We start from the raw sequence: 24,001 nt of genomic DNA on the forward strand, positions 1-24,001 counted from the left end.
CGAATATGCACTAGGAATCGATGAACGTTCAAGAAAGATTACAAAAGCACTCAAAGAACTCTGATCTCTCTAACTTTTTCTCTCTTGAATATGTGAATAATGATGTAGAATACAAGTATAGGCGTATTAGGGTAGCGCCTTATTTATACCCTTTCGTAAAAACGCGTTTTCCGCATCGAAATCGGCCCAAAACACCCACCACCCGGTCGGGTCGGGCGAGATCCACCCGATCAGGCACTTAAGTCCAAGCCAATTATGTACGCGGTCCCGATCGGGAGAAACACGCCTGTCATTGTTTCCGTCCGATCGGGCGAAGTAGCCCGATGCCATCGGACGAAGCACAAATTTGCCCCGTTGTAGATTTAATTAGTCACGGGCCCGATCGAGCGGCATTGCCCGACCCGATCGGGTGAACTCCCCTTTAATTTACAACATTTTTGTCGTTTTTCCTTCTACACAACTTCATCTCCACACCCATACACCTCCTTGAGCCTCATATTGTCAATTTACCCAACACTAACATGCTTCTTTGGACGACATCAAATTATAATGATAAATGTACTTAGCATTATAATTTGATTTTTATGATATAACTAATATACTTCAACACTTAACTAATATACTTCAGTGTTTAACTAATATACTCCAGCGATTAACTAATATACTCCAGCGACTAACTAATATATACTCCAGCGACTAACTAATATAATTCATCCAGAATCAATTTAAGGGTAGCATAACTAATAGGTACAAGCGCTTAACTAATTTTACTGTTGGTTTGATGCACGCGCGTGATCTCAGCATGACATCAGCGGTCTCACGTTAACACTAACGTGAGACCGCCTCTCCAAAAATGGACTCATGGTACTTAACTTGCTACTAAATTATGCCTAAATTATAGGAGAATATCTCCAAGAACAATTTCTTCACTGGGAGAAAATCCACGTTTATCTTCTTTGCAGCATCAATATCTCTGGAGATGCCACATCAACTCTCCCTACATATTCTCACTTACTAAAATGTGCATTCATCCTAATTTCAATCTCAATTCTAAATTGCTAATTGACAGTTATACTACTAATATATTAAATTATTTTTCACTAGCTGTTAAAAATTAGAATCTTGATTTTTTCAATAGATTTCTCACTTACTAACCGTAATAAATTAGAATAGTTTTAATAGATTGGCATATTCACTATTTCACTCCAGCCTCATGTTATTGTTTAAAATAATTTGAATCTTGATTCTTCTCACTCACTGTTATCAATTTTAAGAATTATATGATTCATTTTAGTATTATAATTATATGATATATAATTGCTAAAAACTACATGCAAACATATATAAAATCATGGAAATTTTATCATAATTAGTCGAAAATCAATTTATTTTAAATAAACTTACCAAATAATTCCAACCTATATCGATCCATTTAGAAAATTTCTTCGAACTCCATTTCAATCCAACTCCTTCATAGATTTGCGGTAGTTTTACATGCGGTCCTTAACCTTCTTCACTTTGTAGATCGAATGATTTACACCTTGGTTTTATCGAGGGATTATAGTAACCATGCTTCAAATCCAAAGACCATGAAGATCAAAGGCTTAATTTCTTCATAAAACCCACATGCATGAGTTTTATAATTGTCATTGTTGCAAAAATCAATGATTTGAGAAGATAAAATTCAAGATGCTGGAGTATAGTTTTGATGGATAATATATGGCTTTAAAGTACAAATTAAAAACATAGCTACTTATGAATGAGAGAAGGTAATTTGATTTGCTTGAAATCTCTAAACTTTAGAAGATTAGTAGGCGTATTTTTTGGACTTAAATTAATTTTTGGAGGTTTTTGATGGGAAATCGAAGAGGAAGAATAATGATGGTTGGTAATGGATAATTGTTCATACTTCATAAAGAAGTTTAATATGTGGCACATCAATATAAGAAAGAGGAAGAAATAATGTATCTCATTTTAAGTCCCTGAATAATCTGAATATAAACAATTGTATAAGTTTGCTATAAAGTATAACAACTTATAAAGTACCGTATATAAAGCTTGATATAAAGAATTGAAAATAAAGTTTGATATCTTATTATATAAGTTTATATTGAGGTTATATAAAAACAAATATAATTTTTTAAACACATTAATATCGTTTTTATTTTTGATGTATATACATAACTAATTAGCATGTTAAAAAATTGGGTTTTTTATTGTTTTGATGCATAATGTACGTATTTGATATGTGATGTATGCTACATTACAAAAAGAAAACAATATTATATTGTTAACTCATAAGAGCTCTTTATTGGATATATCTAACTGTACGACAATCATAATGAATTTGTCTCTGTTTTTCTGGACCGAATTAGTTTTAACTGAACTAAAATGAATTTGTCTGAACTGAACTGGAATGAAATGAATGAAAACTCTGAGAGGAGACTAACTGAACTGATTTGAACTAAACTGATTTGAACTAAACTGAATGAATTTGTCTGAATTGAACTGAATTTTTATTAATTTAGTCCAAAAGAAGAAAGTCTAAATCATAGAAGAGTTACTGACTTGGTGCTCGAAATCTAGATCTCAATTTCCTAAGGAGCATCTTAATGAAAGATATATAAATGAAATATATTGTCTATTTAATAAATTATCTCACATTTTTTAGAAAAATGATGGAAAATGTAATTACTCTTTACTTTGATTAAATTATATTTAGCACATAGGCTTAATAATAATATTTTTTAAAATATTTATGAACTTTACAACATATTTTTGGACAAACTATCTATCAACCTTAAATTTATTAATCCCATACAATTTGCACGGGTCATAAACCTATACTAAAAAATTTCCAATCAAATTTATTATCCGCATATATTCTGTCCACCCACACGTGAGAACCATGGTATTAGTTGGACTATACTTTTTTTTGTATGTAAAGAAATCGATATAAACATTTAAATTGACTATAAGAATAATGGCATAAAATTTATGTATCTATGAGAAAAGTTTTACCGCTAAAGTATTAGTTAAAGTTAAGTAAATGACCCTAAGCATGTCCCTTTTTTTAGGGTCCATTCTAAGAAAATAAGAACAATCATACTACTAATTATAGATAATTTATAAGTCATAATCTTGCAGCACAAGAGTCGTAAGCCAGTTTTAAACTATTCTCACAGATTCTAAAATTTTAAATCACAAGGCCGTAATAAATATTTCAACCTAAAATTCTGAGATATCCCTCATTCACGAGCATGTTGCAAAGTAAATATATATGTTTGAGATTATTCTATAATGCAATTCTAAACATCGAAAAGCATATGGAAAAGAACATGTCATATGATGATTAAGAAATAAAAGGCAAATCAAGACAAAAAATAAACATGCCATATTTATATGATTTTCTTGAGTGATTGTCTATTTAAATTTTTTACTTAGAAATTTAGAGATAACCTCATTCATTGTGATGAAAATCATACTACATAAAACTTTGAGATTGCTTTGTAATACAATTCGGATAATCATATCATATAAAAAATAAAAATATGTAATAAGATTGTTAATAAGAGAGAGGGGTTGAGCAGGATTGGAGAAAGGAGGAGTGAAAGTTGTTGCATGATTGAGTGCCAGTAGTTGTGCTCATTGTGATTTTATATGAACCTCTGAATAAAGCAATGGGTAGAGCAAAAACTTCTTTATTCAACTTTTTTTTGTTTTAAAAAAGTTGGTTGTTCATATGTTTTATCATGACATTAGCTACATCAATCACTGAACGTATGGACCATAAGTCGATTTTAAAATATATTATTTATACACGATATGATTATAAAACTTTAAATCAATGAGCTACTATACAAACCATGATTTTAGGAGAAACATGCATCCTAATATTTAAATTTATAAAACTAGTATTTCCCCACATTTTGATGTATTTTTTTGTTTCATTTACATATTTATAGATGCATATATCACGATTACAAGATTTTTAAAGTTTAAAATGTTATAACAAAGAATTTTTATATAATATTAAATATAATTTTATATTTTATATTCTTTTAACCTTAAATAACTGGATTCTAATAATTACAGATTCAATATATTTCGAATAAAATAACTACTTAATATGTAAAACAATTCTCGTACATTATACACAGCTCCAAATCATTTCTACATAAAACCTCCTGTTGCACGGGTGAAAAGCTAGTATGGACATAATGTACGTTATTATACATAATCCAGAATTTAAGTACGTTGAACAAGTTTATAAAAGTTGCATTAATTTTGAATTTCATAACAAAAAGTAGTTTAGTTTCGTTTTTAAACTTGAGAAAAGAAAAAAAGAACAAAAAAAGGAAAGAGAATAAAAGTCCAAACATGGGTAGTCTTCCAAGTTCCAAAAGTACCTTATCTTTCCTCTCTTTTTTCTCGTTTCACGCATTAGTTATAACCCTTCTAAGACTCGGACTTTCTGAAGTTCTCTTATGAATTAGCTGTACTGTCAAAAAAAAAAAACATAACAACTAACAAGAGAAAACAAAACAAAGATTCGAAGATCATTCAGCAAAGAAGGCGCAAAAGAAGGCCATGGAAGTAGCAAAGAAGCTTAAGACTATATGCCGCCTTTTATCTGATCTTCCAAACGAGATAATCGCAAACATCTTAGTAAAACTCCCAACCAAAACCATCCTTCAATACAAAGTCGTCTGCAAAGAATTCAACCGCATAATCATAGACCCGAATTTCGTTGAATTACAGTACCAACACCGTCATTATACTCTTAGCCTTCTGAGTAACCGAATAAACCCTCATCATCACCATACTAACAACTTCATCATGGTTGAAGGGGTGCTTATCGAGCGAGCCGAGCCCGAATAGTATTGAGCTCGGCTCGAGCTCGTTTAACTTTTCGTGGGATCGGCTCGGCTCGTGAGCTTACCTGGCTCGAGCTCGTGATTAGAATTTGCGGCTCGAGCTCGGCTCGTAAGCTCGTTTAGGCTCGGCTCGTGAGCTCTTTTAGGCTCGACTCATGAGCTCGTTTAGGCTTACCTAATTAGCCGAACCGAGAGCGAAACTTAATTTGTAAAAGTTGGACTTCGGCCCAACCGTGTAGGCCCACATCAATACTAAAGCAATACTTAGGTGGTAGACCCAATCGTATAGGTCAAGTACAAAGTAGGTGAGCTTGTTCACTCACCCATCATATGCTTTTATAACTTGGTTTCCCTCTTAGCATTGCTAAGATTTCAATGTGGGACTCCTTGGTTTGTTTAAGAAAAACAAACTCATTATACTCATGCTTTGTAACTTGGTTACCTGAAAGGATCTCCTGGGCAAGGTATTGTCTTGTCTTCTGTCTGTGACTTGCATTTAACTGCCTGGTGTGATTCTGACTGGGCCACCTGTCCTTGACTCGTCGATCGGTCACTGGTTGGATTGTCTTCCTTGGTTCCTCTCCTATTTCCTGGAAGACTCGGAAACAACATATTGTTTCTCGTTCTTCTGCGGAAGCTGAGTATCGTTCCATGGCTGATGTGACCGCCGAGCTCAAATGGTTACGTGCCCTTCTTGGCAGTCTTGGTGTTTCTCATTCTGGAGCTTGTTCTCTTTCAGTGATGGCAAGTCTGCTCTCTACATTGCCCACAACCCTGTCTTTCATGAGCGAACGAAATACATTGAGGTTGATTGTCACTATATTCGCGATGCTATCCATGCCGGTCTCGTGTCTACTACTCATGTCCCTACTACTGAACAACTAGCTGACATTTTTACTAAGGCTCTTGACACTCGTCAGTTTCTCTATTTGCTTGGCAAGTTGGGCATTGTTAATTCCCATGCTCCAACTTGAGGGGGTGTTGGGTTAGTAATACTCATATGTTTATATTTGTATATGTCTTTTTAGCTTGGCCCATATCTTGTAATACTTAGAGGCCCAATGTATAGCTAGTTCTAGGTTTTGGTAGCACAAAAGAGACTGAGCTTGTAATACAACAGAAGATATTACACAAAAACCGAATCAACCCCAAAAACGTTCGACGACTGCCGCTGCAGTCGTGTCAAGGTGAAAATGTTTCTTTTCTATATTTTACATGATAATTATAATATGTTTGAGGTTTCACTATGTCATTAAATATTGGTACATAAAATGTTGAATTCGTGTCGATGAATAATTATGTTTATTATACATCAGCAAATGAGTATACAAATCTAGATGGAGCATCTATTTAAAAACGCCACGGTACAAATGTTACAATACATCATCACTTTGGATAGATCAATTTCAGCTTCAGTCCTATCTTGTAGAGGATCAGACAGGCAGCTTTTTTCTCTTCTCCAGTAAAAGGCTGTGTGACTGACTGACTGTGTGTGTTTTGATTATCCTTGAAATGGAGTGTTGTCTCTTTCTTCAACCTTCTTCCTTCATTACAATTCCTTTAAAGGGTAAATTAAAACGCCATTATTTTCCCAATTCCAAGCTCCTACGAGTTGCTTGCTCTTCTTCTTCAAAAGATTCATTTGACTCTTTACCTGTCCCCGACAATTCCTCTGGGTAATACTCTTTATCCCCTTTCAATTTTGGACTCTTTTGGTGTGAATTTTGTCAAATTATTTCTGTTGTAGCAATATAGAGCAATAACTTAGAAGAACCCATAAAAGAAAGAAGAATTTTAGAGCTTGTAAAACTCTTGTATTGGAGAATTCTGGGCAAAAGATGGGGTTTTTTTAAGAATTTGGGAAATGGGTATATTGGATTTTGTTAAAAAGTGGAAATTTTAAGTGGTTATTGAATCTCCAATTTGAAGTTTGTAGTAGTAGTTATATGGGTTTGTTGTTTTAAGGTTCTGAAATTGTGGTTGTTTGAAGCTATGATTTCACAATATGGGCTGTTTAGTTTTGTTTTTTGTTGTAATTGGCATTGGATTTTGATGTGAATTTACACCATAAATATTTGGATGTAATTACATGTGATATGTGATATGGAGCTATATTTGGATGTAATTATATAGTGGAAATCATATTGTGCAGAAATTTTTGCATTATAGAGGGACCTGAAACGGTTCAGAACTTCACTCAAATGCAGACACAGGAAATCCAAGATAATATAAGGAGTAGGCGAAATAAGATATTTCTTCTTATGGAGGAGGTGAAGTTTTGTGACAGTATTTGTGAAGCCATTGTTGATAGATTTGTTACACATTGCATTTTACTCCTTTGTTGACTTTAGATGTGGATAGTATAGAAGTATGACCATCTTATAGTTTTCCAATTTTTCTGTGCTGATTAATTATAATAGGTGAGGAGACTACGGATACAACAACGCCTCAAGAGGATGAAAGGTTCTCATGAAGGGACTTCAGATGAGGCAAACGAAATGCCTGAGATTCCTTCATCTATTCCCTTCCTTCCCCATGTGGTAAGTCTTTGAGGAAACATCGAAACTTGCCAGTTTGTTAAAAAACATAACAAAATGAACAAAACTGTTGTGCTCTGGTAACTGAATTGTCTGGAAAAGAAAAGGCAGGATAAGTTAACAAAGAACGCTTTTCACCTGAGGTTTGGACTCATCTAAAACACTATTAGAGGATGAATTAGTAGTTGTTCTTTTTCTGTACTAGTTTTTTTTAATCTTGTAGATTAGAAATTTCTGATAGTAGGAGTTTATGTTATGGAAGGAACATATAATGTGCTTTTTTATGAGCTATGTATGAACCAATATTGGTATTTTATTACCCTCCTTACATTTTGATAGAGACTCACCGAAGTTCTCCGGATTCATTTATGACTACAACCGCCTGAACATAAATGGTCATTTATCAAGGAAGTACACATTATAGCTCATATACTTCACTGTTTTGAACTTCTGTTTGGAAATATGTATCAGACTATCAGGGAAAGATGATGTATTGAGATTGGAAATGCAGATGTTTCTTCCACGTACCACATTCCCTTTCCTTGTCTTTGTATTAATTGTAACTCTTCATCTTTATAAGTCCTCCCAAGTTTCTTGAAGTTGGGGGTTTGAGTTTTTTACGTGTTCTTTTTTAATGCAGACTCCTAAGACATTGAAGCAGCTATACTTGACGAGCTTTTCATTTATAGCAGGGATCATTGTCTTTGGAGGCCTTATTGCTCCAACTGTAAGATTTCATCGTTCTTACTTTTGAATCTTTTCACTTTTGCTTTTTGGAGGTTGTATGATTTGGGGAATTACGTTGTGTTTCCTAACTTTCGTAAATCAAACAGTGCTATATATTCAACATTCATACCCCTTGTGAACGTTTTCTGGTATCAAGATGGATGCTTACGAGGCTCGCAGTCACATAAGTAATCCAACCCAAATTAAATAACTTCCACATTACCCAGTACTCACGCATATCTTTTCCTTTTCTTTTGAAAAAACACATCATCACAAACTTCATTGCTCGCCTTTTACACTTGGAAGCTCAATGCAGGAAAATAATTGAGCGCTCAAGAATTCGAATCAGATCTATTCATACTAATATCATCAAGAATAGAAGCATCAAACACTTCAGAGTCATTCTTGTGTGTCTAACTATAATGGTTGGTGTTAATATACTTATTCATGATTCAATAAAAACACCCAGAATTGGTGCTAAGATACTTGGAATTTGCAGCTATATTTTTCTGTCCCCAAAATGAGAAGAGATTAGCCATCAATGTAGGTTAGGAAAAACGGAGCATTCTTATCGTTGTGAAGCTACGACTTTTTGCTTCGTCAATATTTTTCCTCAGAGATTAAGATACTGTTTCTATCTTGGGAAGGAATTATAAATTCTTTTTCTTATCAGTTGTATCAATATTAACTTGCTAGAAGGATTGCTATGAAATCTGAACCTGCATTTTCTTTTTGCAGCTTGAATTGAAACTAGGTTTAGGGGGAATGTCTTATGAGGATTTCATTCGCACCTTGCATTTGCCTCTTCAACTGAGGTATTACTACAAACAAATTTTATATTAATTTAAGCTACAAGATCACTGCAAACAATTTTTAGATGATTCATCATGTCAAGAGAGTTTGTTTTCTTCAGAATTAAGATTAAATTAGTAACTCCCTAGTTATCAAATAATTAGTGACCTATGAACTTTGTTTTGACATTTAGTCAAGTTGATCCTATAGTGGCGTCTTTCTCTGGTGGAGCTGTTGGAGTAATTTCAGCTTTGATGCTCATTGAAGTTAACAATGTGGAACAACAAGAGAAGAAAAGATGCAAGTATTGCCATGGATCTGGTACATCCTAACTTATATATTCTTGAAACTCAAATTTTGTTTCTTCGAACCTGCATGGCTGCATTGGATATTGACTCATGTAGTGTCTTGCTAATTTCCCCTAATTTTTAGAAAGTAGTTTTCTAACTTAGAAAGTGTAGCTCTTAAATTTATTGCTTCGATGGTGCCTCCTAAGTCCTACATCATCTAAAAGATTCCTTGTTTTCTTTGATCTCTTTCTCTGGTTTCTGTACTTCCTATTTTCTAATGTAAATCCAGTTATTATGAGAAGTTGTTTACACGTCTTTATCATCCTCTAAGCTCCTATATCTTAGATAAATTATTTCTTGTGCTAAATGATGACTTACAAAAGGCTTAAATTTGCAATGATCGCTACATATCTTACTTGTTATATGATTTGTGTGTCTGTGTACCTTGCTTTCAGACTGCATGTCAATCTTGCTGGTAACCATTGTTGCACGACATTATCCAGGATCAAGATTCTTTCTGGTGTCATCCATCAGTTGTGTTACAGTGTCATTTCTCATTACTGAATGGTCTGAATCTCTTATGCAGGATATTTGGCTTGTGCTCGATGTTCTGCTAGTGGTGTGTGCTTAAGGACAGAACCAATTTCTATATCTAGTGATTTTGATCGTCCCTTGCGAGTGCCAACTACACAAAGGTGTTCTAGTTGTTCAGGAGCAGGAAAGGTATGCAGTTCTTTAGAATCTTGTTGATACTATATTACATCTGGGAACTTGACGTTCAAACTGGATTTATTTTACCAATTCTAACCAGTTTCCTTCATAGTCTTACTTAAGTTATGTTTAATTAATGTATGCTGCTGCTGTTAACCTGTTACTTCTATATCAATTCTAACCAGTTTCCTTGATAATCTTACTTAAGTTATGTTTAATTAATGTATGCTGTTTCTGTTTCTTCTTTTTTGTCCCTCTATTTCCCTCGACATTGTCTGAAGATGTGTGTCCGAAGTAGTCATGTGAAAATTTTGCCTGTTAAGAAAGACATCATAACAAAATTACTCTAGTGCCTCTGTAGATGCTTCCACCCTAATTTGCAGATATGGCAGAGAGACTCTCTCCAACTGACCCTTAATTTGCTACTTCACGTTAATAAGAAATGCAAGCTAATGAACATATTGAATTTAGCATATTATTATCCAGAAGTTTTAAGAAAAATCAATGTCTGACACCAATCGAAATGGACACGTAAATAGAACAACATTAACTGCTGAAATCGTGTTTTAAAGTGCTTCCTAAGACAGTATGGATAACCATAGTAGGAGATCTATAGCTGCTTTGAAAGTTTTGGTGAAATGGATGAGAGGTGATTAGTAAAAAATATTGAATCATGTAGAAGCCTATGGATTCAGTTAATTCTTTACATTTGATTTAGCTTTATATATATGGTGTAGCTGCTTGGGGAAGCTAGGGGTTGATGAGCCTAGGCCACTCACGTTTACTCTAGCTCGGCTCGAAAATTCATGTAGCTCGGCTCAAGAGACTTGTGATTTGTGAACAAGCTCAAAATACTTTTAACTATTTTAGTTTTATATATTTCAAAATTTGATGTGTTATTAATAAAATTTGCACAATCCTAATGAGTATCATTAGTTATAAGTAAAAACTTGATAAGAAAAATGTTAATAACATTAGAAAGATATTTACTTGATTACGAGCAACCCAAGGTCTGAGCTCAGCACGGATTGTTAATTGTTATGAGTTTATGACCCGATTGACCCCTAGTGGGAGCCGTGGCAGATGTATGCAAAGCTGCAAACAGAATTTTTATTTTACCCCTTTCCCTATATTTATTTGAAGTAGAGATCACCTCTATACATGGTGGGGACATTTTGGAGCGGGCTTCGACTGTCCTAGGGGGCTCCCTGCGATTGGATTCCAATTGAAAACTTGAAATCCAAATTTTGTTCAGATTGGATTGGATTAGGCTCTAATCCAAACCGTACACCGAACTTTCACCCCTATAGGGGGCTCCCTGCGATAGGGCCTGGGGCCAAGCCGGCAGACCTTTTTCATCACCTTCCGGAGTAAACAGGAATGACTATCTGATAGAGTAGATTCCTCCTGCATCATGATTGGACTTTCCGATAGACTTTCCCAATAAAAGCTCCGTGATGATTTTCAGTTGGTCCATGATATTTTTGGAATCTGGTATCCAACAAACATTTGAACTTTGTGGTTCAGGCTTGACTGGCCCAAGGGGATTCCTGCTATAAGGGCCTTGAGCCGGCAGCAGACCTTTTTTTAAAATAAAAAAAAAAGTTGGTAAGATGAAAGACCCTACTGAACTGGCACCTCGCATAAGTATTAACCAACCAGGTTTGGTCAGACTCCTTAGAGGGAGAGGGGATGGTAAGAGAAACCTCACCCCAAAGAGCCCCTAGTGACATTTGATCTCATGACCTTGAAGTTTAAAAAGGAACGAGTATCTGATAGAGTAGATTCCTCCTGCATCGTGATGATACTTTTCCAATATAAATCTCTAAGATGATTCCAGCTGATCAATGATATTTCTGGAATTTGGTCTCAAACAAACATTTGAATTCTGGTTTTGTCAATTGTCACATAAGTGAAGTATGAATTGGGAATTCTTGGTGCTTGCTTAAATTGTAAATATATTCCTTTTGGTTTCAGGTAATGTGTCCTACTTGCCTTTGCACTGGGATGATAATGGCAAGTGAACATGATCTGCGAATAGATCCTTTCGACTAAGAAAATAGATGATGAAACATTATCTCAGGTGTTGGAGTTCTAGTCTTATTAATGTCATCAAATGAGCGATTGTAATTTTTTTTGTCTTGGACCGTTGGACGTGATCCGAAGAGGCGAAGACAAACCTTGAAGAAGGGGGCTGTGGAGGGAAGAAGAACCTTGAAATGGAAGATTTATGTACAAGTATCATGTGTAAAAATCTCAGCGTATAATATATGGTTGTGTAGATTTGCTGGAACAAGTATTAAATGACAAGAGTACAGGACTAATTTTTTCTGAGAGCAGGTTTACAGGACTACAAATGACATTTTTTTTGGTAGAAAACGAACTTCCATAAATTAAACAAGTTCAGTTACAGTACTAAGGCTGCTGCTGCTATTAGAGTTTAGAAGATTACTACAGATTAATTGTTCTGCTTCGGTTATTAAAGCCTTCTGTTATCTCTCTTGCATTTCTTGCTATGGAATCCGCAAGCTTGTTCTTTCTCTTGATTCACGTCTGACGGAGGTGTCTCTTTGCCCTCAGAGGTACTCCCTGAATCACCCCATGGATCGCACGATGACATTGTTCTTGTCTTTCCCCCCTCCTATTGCTCGTCGTTTTTAACGTGAACACTACTATGTTCCAACATAAGAAGGTTCTCTACACAAACATAAGCATGTGAGCAGCTGTTAAACCTACTAGCTTTCACATTATTGGTAATTTCCATTTTATCCAAATCAATGGAAACAAGCTGAAACCAAATATGAGTGTTCACAAACAATTTCTTACGATCCATCGAATAACAAACAGGTCTCTCCAGTTCTTCATCACCATATCGCTTGGTAACGGAAAGCAACCTAGACCAAGATCCAGCAACACCATACTCCTTCATTACCCACACATCACAGTACTTATCGATATAGCTAACCGAAAGACACAAGCACCCATCAAGTTCCCCCAAAAACATGCGCTTAAAGCGCATGGTATCAAGATTAGGAACTGGCAGTGTGCTAAAAGTTTCATCACTCAAACTAAATGCAACAATAGGGAGGAGTGCTCTTACTCCATCTTTTTCTCTACCACCAACCCAATGGATTTTATCCTTAACAAAGACACTCCTCCGGTAATCGAAATCGAAATCAGATGCAACATCAGGAGCTCTTCTCCATTCATCGTCCTTCAAACTACAAACCATGACTTCACTCTCATAAGTACCAGTTGCCTTGTTCAAATTCCGAAACACCCTCACACATTTATAGTCCTTGGAGGCATTATCATAACCAAACCCGAAAGTAAACATCGATCTGCGATAATTAAACGGTGCCCGTACTGTCAAAAAGGGGAGTAATTTGTAGGTCCGAGTAGTGGGATTGTAAATACAAAGTGGAAGCTGAAAATTAAAATAACGATGAAGACAAAGCAAGCCATTACATGATCCAACTACTCGACAATCACTAGGATAATTGGTCTTATAAGGGTGATTCAATTCAATGGGGTTATCAAAAGTGTCAAAATCTGCCAAATGAAACATGGGAGTTTTAATAACATAGTGCAGATTTGATCGAGTGGTGAGTGATCTTTCTAAATGAAGCTTGGAAAAATCAGGGCACTTGATTAGATTATACCATGACTTGCATACGCTTTTAAAGCGCATAAGAGATTTTGCAGGCAATCGTAAAAGAACATCAACTATTATTTCTTCAGGAAGAATCATGATCATATACTTAGTTCTATACATATTACTGAACAAAGTAACATAAATTGGTCAGAATTTGTTATGATAGATATAGGAGTTGTATCTATAGTTTTAGAACGCAAGGAGGATTGATGATAAAATAGATTGAAGGGACAAAAAGTTCGAATTACTATTAATTTAAAGGGGTATTTATAGTACATCATATAAAACCTAACTCAAGAAAACATATCTTAAACTAAATCTAAGTACTATAATGCCAAGAAATAATAAATACTTTTAAATAGATAGATTTAGGCCTTAGAGTATGTTCAGTTCAACTTATTTTGTTTTATCTTGTCTGATAAGATCTTATACAATCTTATCTGATTTTATTTTATCTTATTTGCTCTGATCTTATCTTATCTTTTTCTGAAAGGAATGAAAATGAGTTAACCGAACATCTTATCTTATTTTATCAAATCTTATCTTATCTAATCTTATAGTAACTTTTTAGATGAGTTAAAAATATTTTTTTGTGAGAAACAACCTTGACCCAATTTTCGGGTCTTGACCAAGTATATTGCGGCTTCGATTCACTAAAATCAAACATGGCAAGGCACGCAACCCACATTTATTATGTTTCAACCCATTTCCCTTTATATACTGATGAAGTCAATGTCAAAAAATGAAGAAAAACAGAGTTGAAATATAAGAAGTGCATATGTTTCAAAATACTTGCTACATAGAAAAAGTCTAGTTTGATAAAGAATTGTTGAAAGAGAGTGAGGGCTACAACTTTTTCAATAGATATATATGGGAAATTATCTCAGATGACCTGAACTGGGGCTGAACATGGGTCGGATAATTAATATTATAGATGATTATCGGATAATTCGAGTACTCGATAATATCTTACATTACTTAAATTCGATCCGATAAATTATATTTCGAATCGGACACCCGACCCGATCATTGTTATCGGTTCAGGTATCCGATAATTCAGATCAATTTGGGATCGGTTTATTAGATTTTCACTTTTTCATATAGTTTCATTCATCCCTATCTTAACTTATAGTCTATTTTCTCAAATAACCTTAACTTTTACACCTCTTTTTTCAGATATCTTAAATTAGTATTTTGTCATTAAAACTGACAAAAAAATGGATGGTGTTAAGTGTGTTTGATTTTGGCATGTTTGACAGTTAATTAAAATCTATACAGCTAACATCTTTTCCCAGTTTATGACATTTTCTCGATCACTTTGGCTTATGTTATGGAGAACAAAATGTTGTAAACAGAGAAAAGGGATTGGGACATAAGTTTTAACTACTGTCAAAGTCTTAACTAACTGCCAAAGTAAAGTACACATAACGCCGTCTATTTTTCCGTTAGTTTAATAAGAAAAACAATTTTAGGGTTGTTGAAGGCAAAGGTGTAAAAATCAAAATTATTTGGAAAAATAGGTTAATGGTTAGGGTCATTTGAGATAATTTTTCAATAAATACTCCTTTATTAAGAAAAAATTATGAGTATTTTAAAGGAGAAAATGAGAGGACCGTCAACTTTTTAAAAATATCGTTAAAATTCATGGTTAAAATCTTAAGAAAATTCATGGCTAAAAACTTAAAATACTCAATCTATATAGTATATACTACCTCCATTTCGTTTTAAACGCAACAATTAAAATAGCACGGACTTCTAGTTAAAATTTCTTAAGTGGTGATTTGCTTTGGAAAAGACTATGTTTTATCTTGGTTTAAGATAATAATCATCTGACAGTTTGGCCGAGTGGTCTAAGGCGCCAGATTTAGGCTCTGGTCCGAAAGGGCGTGGGTTCAAATCCCACAGCTGTCAATTTTTCATCCTCATTATTTATTTTTCCCCCATCCTAAACGACGTCGCTGCAACTCTCCTTCTTCCCTGCAAATTACTCTTTTCAGACTAAACTATAATCATTAGTCAGTGCTTGAAGAGAGAGAAAAAATGGCGAGAGCGATTCGCAACAAGTCCGAGTTAACTCAGTTCGTAACTCGGTTCAATAATATTCTTGGGTTAAATTCGCGCAATTATAGTAGGAGATGGTTGGAAACCCTAGCATTTGAAGAAGTAAGAGTTTCTAATGTAATCGAAAAGCCGTATAATTCTACTGCATTTGTTATTCATGGACTTTTAGGTTCCGGAAGAAATTGGCGATCCTTCGCTCGCAATCTTTCTTCTTATCTCTCCTCTAATTCTTCTTCTGGTACTTCAATTTCTTCTAATTCTTTTTCTTTTATTGCAGTTTTTAGTGAATTTTATGATCTAAAATTAGTTGAAAGTTTGAAACTGAATGTTAAAATTATGTAAATTGATGCTTAGGTTGAATCTTATTGTATTATTTTCATAATTGATATAACTTGTTGAGCTAGAAAATGTATATGTAATATAATCCCGTCCCTTTCTTTTTTTTCTTGCAGATTTTAGTGAATTTAAAATGGATTAAATATAGTTACAATTTTGAAATTCAATGTTAAAATTATGTATATTGATGCTTAATATGTTGAATTTTATTGTATGTTTTTCATAATTGATATAACTTGTTGAGCCAGAAAATGTATATGTAATATAATTTCTTCTTTTCTTGCAGATTTTAGTGAATTTTCATGATCTAAATAAATATAGTTACAAGTTTGAAATTGAATGTCAAGTTATGTAACCTGATGCTTAATATTTTGAATTTTATTATATGATATCGTAATTGATAAATTGTTGAGCCAGAAAATGTATGTGTAATATACTAATATGTATTTTTGACGAATTGCAAATTTTTATGGCCTGAATTTCTAGTTCTTAATGATTGTTATCGTAGTTTGTTACATTAAATTGGAATAAGTGATTGTAGCGTGGCCAATTTTTTTTAATAGAATGGAGGATGGTGCTTGTTGATTTGAGGAACCATGGAAACTCAGCTGGTGTTCAAGGTCTTCGTCCGCCACATGACCTGGATAATGCTGCGGCCGATTTGGCGACATTGGTGAAATCTCAAGGTTGGGATTGGCCTGATGTTGTTATAGGGCATTCCTTGGGTGGTAAGGTTGCATTACAATTTGCTCAGAGTTGTGCTAGTGGAGATTATGGTGATTCCATAACGTTGCCGAAACAGGTATTAATTTGTTGAAGCTGTGTAATTTATGCATCAGAGGCGTCGTTTTTTGGATATTCACATTGTAGTTAACCGAGCAATTGATGTAATCTAGGATATTCTAATTGTCGTTGATGTGTATGCATTTTATGTCCCACCTTCTTGTCTACAATACATGCAGTGGTTAATACCTTGTTGAGTTAGTTATGAACAACATTTGCTGTGTTATCCGTTTGCTGAAGAGAATGATCAACATGAGAGGCAGCAGGTCACGTGTCGCTAGTTTGTGACTGTGACAGTTATAAATACTGTGGTTGATAATAGATCGTTTGTGATGAAGATCTAGGCTGAGTAGGCAATTGTGGTTGGATTTTACTGCTTCACATCTGTGCAAATCGCAATTTCATGGGCCACCATATAACACTCCTGAGTTAGTTACATTGGACTCTATCAATTTTAATGAAACTGGTGTAGATACTAGATACACTTGGATCTATGACAATGTACTTTCTTAAACCATAAACTGAATCTTTCTGAGACATTGTTGATAAGACGGCTCCCAAATTTTCTTGAGACAGGGGTTTGTCTTAAATAATCAGAGTACCAGCAAGGTTTAAAAGAGAATGAAGTTAGATTTAGAAGTATGCATATGTTTTTAGTTTTGAACTTTCTTATTCGTGTCAATTTGTAATCAAATCTCCTGCTTTATATCCTTTATATGCATTGGGAAATTGTCGTCTGTAAGATTATTACCTTGCAAGAAAAATTGGTCCCCATCCCATCCGGATTAGGCTTTGGCATTGTTGTTGTTGTGGTATTAAAATTTTGGTAAAATGCTGATATTTATTGGACATATCTAGGGAAGATACTTTCAAGTTAGCTTTCATTGCATTATTCTTGGGATATTTTGTGATCTTTATCATTTTAACTGGACATTTCTTCCATGCTTTTTACTGTTTAGGTTAATGAGTGTATATTTCTTTTTGATGGTGAGTTACTTTAGCTTCCATTTACATGATGCAGAACAGCTATGGGTATTGGACTCTGTTCCTGGAGTTGTGAGTCCTGAAGACAGTAGTGGAGAAGTGGAACGAGTTTTAGAGACCTTGCAGAGTCTTCCATCACAAATTCCTTCCCGAAAGTAAGGATACTTGAAACTTTCTTTTTCAATATTTTTAATGTTAACTTTCGCCAATATGAGCAAGCTCTTGTTCCCTAATCCCTATTAAGTCCTTTGTACAACAGTTCTGCCTCATTAAAGGTGTCATCCAACTGTATGGCAGGGATAAATGAAAATTTTAATTCAGAATTTTTAGATCTCTTAGTAAAGATGCATCATTGCTTGGAAATCCATGTGAGATTTCTTCTTCATCGGACCTCGATTCGTGGACTTGTTTTGTGGTTGTAGAATATCTTGAGACTGACAAGCATGGTGAAGTCTCATGCTTCTTAGATGCCAGAAGTAAGGTCTGAGAGATTGGCGTAGGTTCCTGGAACCGTCCTGCTAATATTGCTATCCTGGGAGCATCTGACTCAACTCTTTAGTGGTTTTCGGTACAATAACACTGAGAAACCTGTCTATATCCGGAACTTGCCCCTCTTCCGAACAGAATGCGACACTTTCTTTTTAACAAAGGGATGTTAAAGAAGATATCAGATGAGACAAATTTCTAGCAAAAAGTGCATAATTATTGTCACCAAGTCAAATGGGTCATTGGTTCCAAGGGTCGTAGACTCCTGGCCTCCTAGGGGTTGTGGCCTCATTTATATTAGCACAGCAGTACAAGCCTACTGCTTCTAATTGCAAAAAGAGTCTTGCTTAGCCCTTAGGTGCTGCCTTGTGTTGACGTTCGGTCCACCAAACTGTTGATGAATTTATTTATTTTTAGTATATGTAGTCAATATGATATTCCATGCGTTCTCCTCCAGGTGGCTTGTGGAACACTTGATGAAGCTGGGGTTTTCAAAGTCATTGTCCGAATGGCTAGGCACTAACCTGAAGAAATCTAATGACCATGAGACATGGACCTTCAACCTCAAAGGTGCTTTTCAGATGTTCAATTCTTACAGGTTCTCTAACATGTTCACCTTTCCTATTTGTGTTATTGCTATAGATTTTCTGTTATTATTTTGCTTTGAATTCTTCCCGTGCACCTCGCTCATAACTTAATTATGTTTCTGTAATTTTAGGGAGAAGGATTATTGGCCTCTTCTAGAGCGCCCTCCGCAAGGAATGGAGATATCCATAGTTCAAGCAGAGAACAGTGATCGATGGGATCCACATGTGATCCAGAGACTTGAAGCGCTTGCCAAGAAGGAAAGAGATGGATCTGAGGGGATCATATCTCATCATGTTCTCCCTAAAGCAGGGCATTGGGTTCATGTAGACAATCCCAAAGGACTCTTGGAGATTGTTGCCCCCAGGATTGGTTCGTTGGGTTAGTGAAGGCGGTTTGGAGGAGAAAAAGTTTTTGGTGTCTTCCAGAACAATGGATTCTTAGAGATTCGGATTAGAACCATTGTTGAATGCTAGCCTTCTATTATAGGCTGCAAAGGTGTGTATGAAACCACATAACAACAAAACGAAATTCTAAGGCATTCAACGTTATGGAAGAAGCCTATTGTGTATTGTTGATTTGTTAACAAAATCCAATAACCCAAGTGATTCTGGCTTCTGTTGCGTAGTACGCTGTAAACTTGATTGGATGAGAAAACTGTTTAATGAAAGAAACATGATACAAGCAAACTATGTCGAAATATTTTTCTTGAATCAGTATACTTTGTTAATAAGGTCTGTGATTACTTCCTATAAAGATTTGATTTAACAGTACTATTTGTGAATTGTGATTGTGAAATGTTCAAGAGAAATTGTGGAGCCTCCCTGGGGATGGGGAATGATGTTTATGTTGAGACTGTTTATGTTTATGTTGATGGCGATGGTGGTGATGATGATGATGACGATGGTGCTGATAATGATATAGATGACGACGATGACTTTCTTTACGATTTGGAGTTGCTACAGCAGACTCCGATGGAAATTGAGGACCCTTCATAGGGATCGATACATGATGTCGCGGCCTCTTATGTTGATGATTGTGTTCATAAAGAGCTGGATATGTTACTTCTAAAGACTTTGATGGAAACTGAACCTTCAGGATTTGGGCTTGGTGATGAGACCTCTTATGATGACGACGACGGTGCTGGCCATAAGATGATGTTGCCTTTATTGGGAAATAACCAGAAGCCTTCTCTACATAGTAAACATGATGATGGTGGTGATGATGATGAAGCTTTTCACCGTGGCTATGGTGATCATGGCGAGGCTGTTTCGAAGCTGATACTGAACCTGGGATCACTCTAGAACTCAGGTAAGCTGGATTTAACTCCAACGTATAGCCTTCCTGTTACATTAAACCCAAGAAAATAAATATGTGGTATATTATTGTATGGTCATGAGCATACATTAGAAAGTCCCTTATTCTAATTAAAGCTCTTAACTCATTAGATAAGAGTAAATGTTACCTTCGAGTTGTCTTCGTGTTGATTATTGGATGTTACTTGATGATGAGAAAATGCAAAACAAAGTAGAAAGAAGAACATGCTATAGCTAGTTCTCATCATTATTGCACCAAATTGCACTGCACAACTTATCCAAATTTCTTTTTTGAAAAACAATAATCAATAGAAGAAGAGCGTTTTTTTTTTCTGTGTGATTCCAATCTTTCTCTTGTGAAGCATTTATGTAACCATTTTGATATGCTTTAGGTATAAAATTGGTGATCTAATTGGTATAATATGAGACATTTTCTCAAAAAGGATGTTAGGTTTAAATCATTACTAATTGATGTGACCCAAGATTTGGCTTGACAATATTGGAGATTTTTTAGCTCCAATTGATTTAGGAGGTTCTAATTTTATATTTTCATTGAATCAGATACAAATATTAAGGTTGGATCTTAAAGAAGTGCTAATTTGCTATTAGAGTTTACATACATATAGCCTTATGAGAATCACATTAATATATATAACGTCAAGTTAAGACTTAATTATACCGCCAAAGTTATATTATAACGAGCTCTATCCATTAGTTTTGGGTAATCAAACATATGCTCGGCGTTGATATATAGGAGTAGGGAGTGCATCCAAAACGGAAATCTAGGCTTCTTCCAAGTTGATGGCTCGTGGAAAAAAAAAATAAAAAAGCCCCAAGTGAATGGTCTGCGGCTGTCGCGTGGTCGGATGACATCAATACGAACAGCTGGGGTGCTATGAAGGTCCTGGCAACTTCACCTGTCCAAACAGAAGCAATAGTCATTCTACACTGCATTGAGAGTTTGGAACCATGTTCTAAAGCTATATCAATAAAATCTGACTGTATCGAGATCATTAGCGCGTTGTCAAAACCGAACACCTCCCCACTCGAAATTAGGAACATAGTTGGTAAAATTAAGGAAACAGCAGGTAAATTAGAGTTTATTTCAATTGTTAAAGCCAATGGAAAGGAGGTTTCTAGGGCTCATTTTCTTGCTAATAAAGCAAGAAAAGAGTAGTTCTTTCCTACTTTTTTCTTAGTCATTGTCAAAAAAAAAAAAAAAATGACACTCCAACAGAAGATTTTGATCGGACCATGTATATATTCACATATATGGAGATATCATAGTTAAGAGTACACAAATTATTAAAAGAGATGGTTTGAAAATCATGTGGGAGCCCAATGGTTGGGCTCTCACCTCCTAACCTCATGGTCGGGAGTTCGACTCTCATCAACCCCATAATTGGGGTGTTTGTGTAGATTTAATGTTTGTTGGTATAAATCCCGACTTTCCAGTCTCTGGAAGTTTCCTTATGGGTTGGGATCCCCTTTTTACCCACCTAGCTCATGAGGGTTGAGCACTTGGGCTAGTTGATTACCGAAAGACGGTCTAATTTTAATATAGAAATAGATCTAATCATCAAATGGATTAAACTAGTCGTTGAAAGAAATCAAACTAGTTGCTATTGGGCTAGATCTATTTTTAATATAGAGATTATTATTACCTAATTTTAATTTAAAAGTAGGCCGTCTTTTAAGTGACTAATTCTTAAGAGTATTAGTTAATTTTTTATATATAGCCATATAGTCGTATATAGAGACTTGTGTGAAGACTCTATACGATTATTCGAGAAGTTATTTCGTTTTTTGTTTTGTACGAGGAAGTAATTTCGTGAAAATTCTTTGGAATCAATATACTTTTTCTTTATTATGATGATGGATATGTATGTTTTGCAATGGATAATTGATGCATGCATGAGGTATCATGGCCTCAACTTGCTTATTATTAGTATTAGTATTTAGTAATAATATGTGACAAAGTATTACTTATGGCCAAAAGTAAGATAAGAACTTTGATGGAAGTTTAGGTGAACCCTCTGGTGATGCCCCAACAGGTGCATGGGCATGATGGTGAAGCCTCTGATGATGATCATGAGGAGCACCCTCTTGTGCTTCCACCAATACATGAGCATGATGGCGAAGTCGATGATGATGACTATGATGATGATGATGTCCATGATGACCATTCTTCGGAAGTACAGAATCATACTCCGGGTTCAGGATATCATGAGAATCATGGCCGTGTTGATCGAGGGACATTGCTTGATGATGAGACATAACTATGAAATAAGCTAGAAAGAAGAGCATACTTGCTTTCAACATCATTATATTGCTACAAAGCACTCTACACATAATAAGAGTTAAATTGTTATATCTATGAATGATGTTTAGACATGGGGAAGATGGTATTTATAGAGTAAAAAGTTGAGGAGGGAGAGGTGGTACCTCAGTGGGGTACCATCCCGAATTACATGGGCATTGTCCAAGGTTCGAATTTTCATCCCAACAATATGTTATGGCATTTAATTCTAGGCGGTTTAGCCTTTTACCCAACCTCTTAGAGTCTGAGTTAATGTGTGCTGCAGTCTGCAGACCAATTATATTTACTAATAGTAAAAAGTAATAATAGACTGAAAAAAGAGTCCATTTATTCTCGTATTTAAGTGTATCAGTTTTAATTTCTACCAGCGAGATCTCATCTTACAAAGGATTTAAGGTGGTGTAGTTATTGCCATTTTAGTATCAGTAAGGATTTTATGTTTGGCCTACAGCAAATCAATGATGTAAATCCACATAAGTTGCTATATTTATTTGCTTCGTCCATTGTATGATGTGGTACATTTGTCTGAAGACACTTGCATACTCTCAACTCTCAAGTACCTATTTGTCAACAAAGTATTATGGATAAGCAACATAGCTTTTTTTATTATTATTCATATTAGCCACGAAAGCCGTACAATGTACAAAGAAAGGGAGGAGGATTTGCAGGCCTGTCTCGAACTATATAGAAGCTCTGTGCGAACTCATATTTGAAGAATTCAATAATATAATAGCTCATCCATTCATGATTCTTCACTTCATATAATCATATATATTATGAAAAAAGAGTAGCACAAATAAGTACTCCCTCCGTCCCAATTTATTTGCTACAAGCACTTTTTCACAAAGACCAAGGAGGGAGTGGGGACCATTGATATAAATGGAATCAACAAAAAAAACAAATAGGTAAATTGTGGGACCTATGTATTATATATGGAAACATTTACAAAATCAAGAAGGGAGTGATGGCAAATTTGTAAATAAAGTGTGGGACCTATGTACTATATATGGAAATATTTGCAAATGTAGCAAATAAATTGAGACACCCCTAAATGGCAAAATGTAGCAAATAAATTGGGACGGAGGGAGTAGATTATTTGAGGATCATTTTTTTTATGATTAAAAGACAACTGTAAGTGAAAATGGATTGCAAATAAATAGCTAATAATAGAATTTCCCAATTTAAACCATATTTTTCGAAGTTTCATTTGAGGTTAATTGAAAATATGGATTGAAAAACTATGTTGAAGTGATAATTAGAAGCTTAAATTAAGAGTAATCAATATACGATGAATGCATTTCCCAAAAAATGAGGTGAATAATTTTGGAAATCATGACTTGTAAAAGATTAGAAATACGCATGAATATTGTGGGAATTGAAAAGTGAATAAACCTTTTCTTTTTACTACTTGGACTTTCTCTATTTTGGGACCCTCACAATTAAGGGGCCATGTTCCATGGAACATGTTGAACATGGTAAAAGTCAACCCTGAAAATTTGAACATGTGACCTATCGTTCACAGCACCTCAATCTTAACCACTA

The 24,001-nt window shown here is 34.9% G+C and overlaps 4 protein-coding genes and 1 non-coding gene across 6 annotated transcripts; 3 read left to right on the plus strand and 2 right to left on the minus strand.

Moving 5' to 3' along the window:
- The first annotated feature begins 6,220 nt into the window (after positions 1-6,220).
- LOC104898323 (protein ORANGE-LIKE, chloroplastic) lies at positions 6,221-12,267 on the plus strand. Of its 2 annotated transcripts, XM_048647801.2 has the most exons (8): positions 6,225-6,553; positions 7,030-7,147; positions 7,298-7,417; positions 8,055-8,141; positions 8,879-8,955; positions 9,126-9,253; positions 9,809-9,945; positions 11,911-12,267. In XM_048647801.2, exons 1-8 carry the CDS (start codon positions 6,390-6,392, stop codon positions 11,986-11,988), a joined length of 909 nt encoding a protein of 302 aa, XP_048503758.1. In that variant the 5' UTR covers positions 6,225-6,389; the 3' UTR covers positions 11,989-12,267. The 2 variants fall into 2 exon arrangements, with proteins under 2 accessions (XP_048503759.1, XP_048503758.1); XM_048647802.2 differs by lacking the exon at positions 8,055-8,141 and having other exon boundaries at positions 6,221-6,553.
- Positions 12,026-13,684, minus strand: LOC104898435 (F-box protein CPR1). The gene has a single exon (XM_010685521.3). The coding sequence runs from the start codon at positions 13,682-13,684 to the stop codon at positions 12,575-12,577; it is 1,110 nt and encodes a 369-aa protein (XP_010683823.3). The 3' UTR covers positions 12,026-12,574.
- Positions 13,685-15,419: 1,735 nt separating this feature from the next.
- Positions 15,420-15,499, plus strand: TRNAL-UAG (transfer RNA leucine (anticodon UAG)). Its single transcript has one exon. It is a non-coding gene; the product is annotated as a tRNA-Leu (tRNA).
- Positions 15,500-15,517: 18 nt separating this feature from the next.
- Positions 15,518-19,607, plus strand: LOC104898330 (uncharacterized). The gene is made up of 5 exons (XM_010685387.4): positions 15,518-15,887; positions 16,549-16,787; positions 17,795-17,907; positions 18,696-18,836; positions 18,957-19,607. The coding sequence occupies exons 1-5, from the start codon at positions 15,629-15,631 to the stop codon at positions 19,207-19,209; spliced, it is 1,005 nt and encodes a 334-aa protein (XP_010683689.2). The 5' UTR covers positions 15,518-15,628; the 3' UTR covers positions 19,210-19,607.
- A 17-nt stretch (positions 19,608-19,624) lies between these two features.
- On the minus strand, positions 19,625-21,626 carry LOC104898331 (uncharacterized). Its single transcript, XM_010685388.4, has 2 exons — positions 20,289-21,626; positions 19,625-20,167 (listed from the first exon to the last, which is right to left on the minus strand). The coding sequence occupies exons 1-2, from the start codon at positions 20,385-20,387 to the stop codon at positions 19,625-19,627; spliced, it is 642 nt and encodes a 213-aa protein (XP_010683690.2). The 5' UTR covers positions 20,388-21,626.
- Positions 21,627-24,001: the final 2,375 nt, after the last annotated feature.

The sequence above is a fragment of the Beta vulgaris genome, chromosome 7, assembly GCF_026745355.1.
Source record: "Beta vulgaris subsp. vulgaris cultivar EL10 chromosome 7, EL10.2, whole genome shotgun sequence".
Taxonomy (NCBI): domain Eukaryota; kingdom Viridiplantae; phylum Streptophyta; class Magnoliopsida; order Caryophyllales; family Amaranthaceae; genus Beta; species Beta vulgaris.

What these genes read in the sequence shown, in the direction of transcription:
- LOC104898323 (XM_048647801.2), top strand. Translation starts at nt 6,390, where the DNA reads ATGGAGTGTTGTCTCTTTCTTCAACCTTCTTCCTTCATTACAATTCCT. An exon ending in CAAGTATTGCCATGGATCTG is followed by an intron (nt 9,254 to 9,808) that starts GTACATCCTAAC and finishes TCTCTTATGCAG; the next exon opens with GATATTTGGCTTGTGCTCGA. An exon ending in GTTGTTCAGGAGCAGGAAAG is followed by an intron (nt 9,946 to 11,910) that starts GTATGCAGTTCT and finishes TTTTGGTTTCAG; the next exon opens with GTAATGTGTCCTACTTGCCT.
- LOC104898435 (XM_010685521.3), bottom strand. Translation starts at nt 13,684, where the DNA reads ATGATTCTTCCTGAAGAAATAATAGTTGATGTTCTTTTACGATTGCCT.
- LOC104898330 (XM_010685387.4), top strand. Translation starts at nt 15,629, where the DNA reads ATGGCGAGAGCGATTCGCAACAAGTCCGAGTTAACTCAGTTCGTAACT. An exon ending in CTCCTCTAATTCTTCTTCTG is followed by an intron (nt 15,888 to 16,548) that starts GTACTTCAATTT and finishes TTTTTTTAATAG; the next exon opens with AATGGAGGATGGTGCTTGTT. An exon ending in TCACAAATTCCTTCCCGAAA is followed by an intron (nt 17,908 to 18,695) that starts GTAAGGATACTT and finishes GTTCTCCTCCAG; the next exon opens with GTGGCTTGTGGAACACTTGA.
- LOC104898331 (XM_010685388.4), bottom strand. Translation starts at nt 20,387, where the DNA reads ATGATGAGAACTAGCTATAGCATGTTCTTCTTTCTACTTTGTTTTGCA. An exon ending in AACACGAAGACAACTCGAAG is followed by an intron (nt 20,168 to 20,288) that starts GTAACATTTACT and finishes TTAATGTAACAG; the next exon opens with GAAGGCTATACGTTGGAGTT.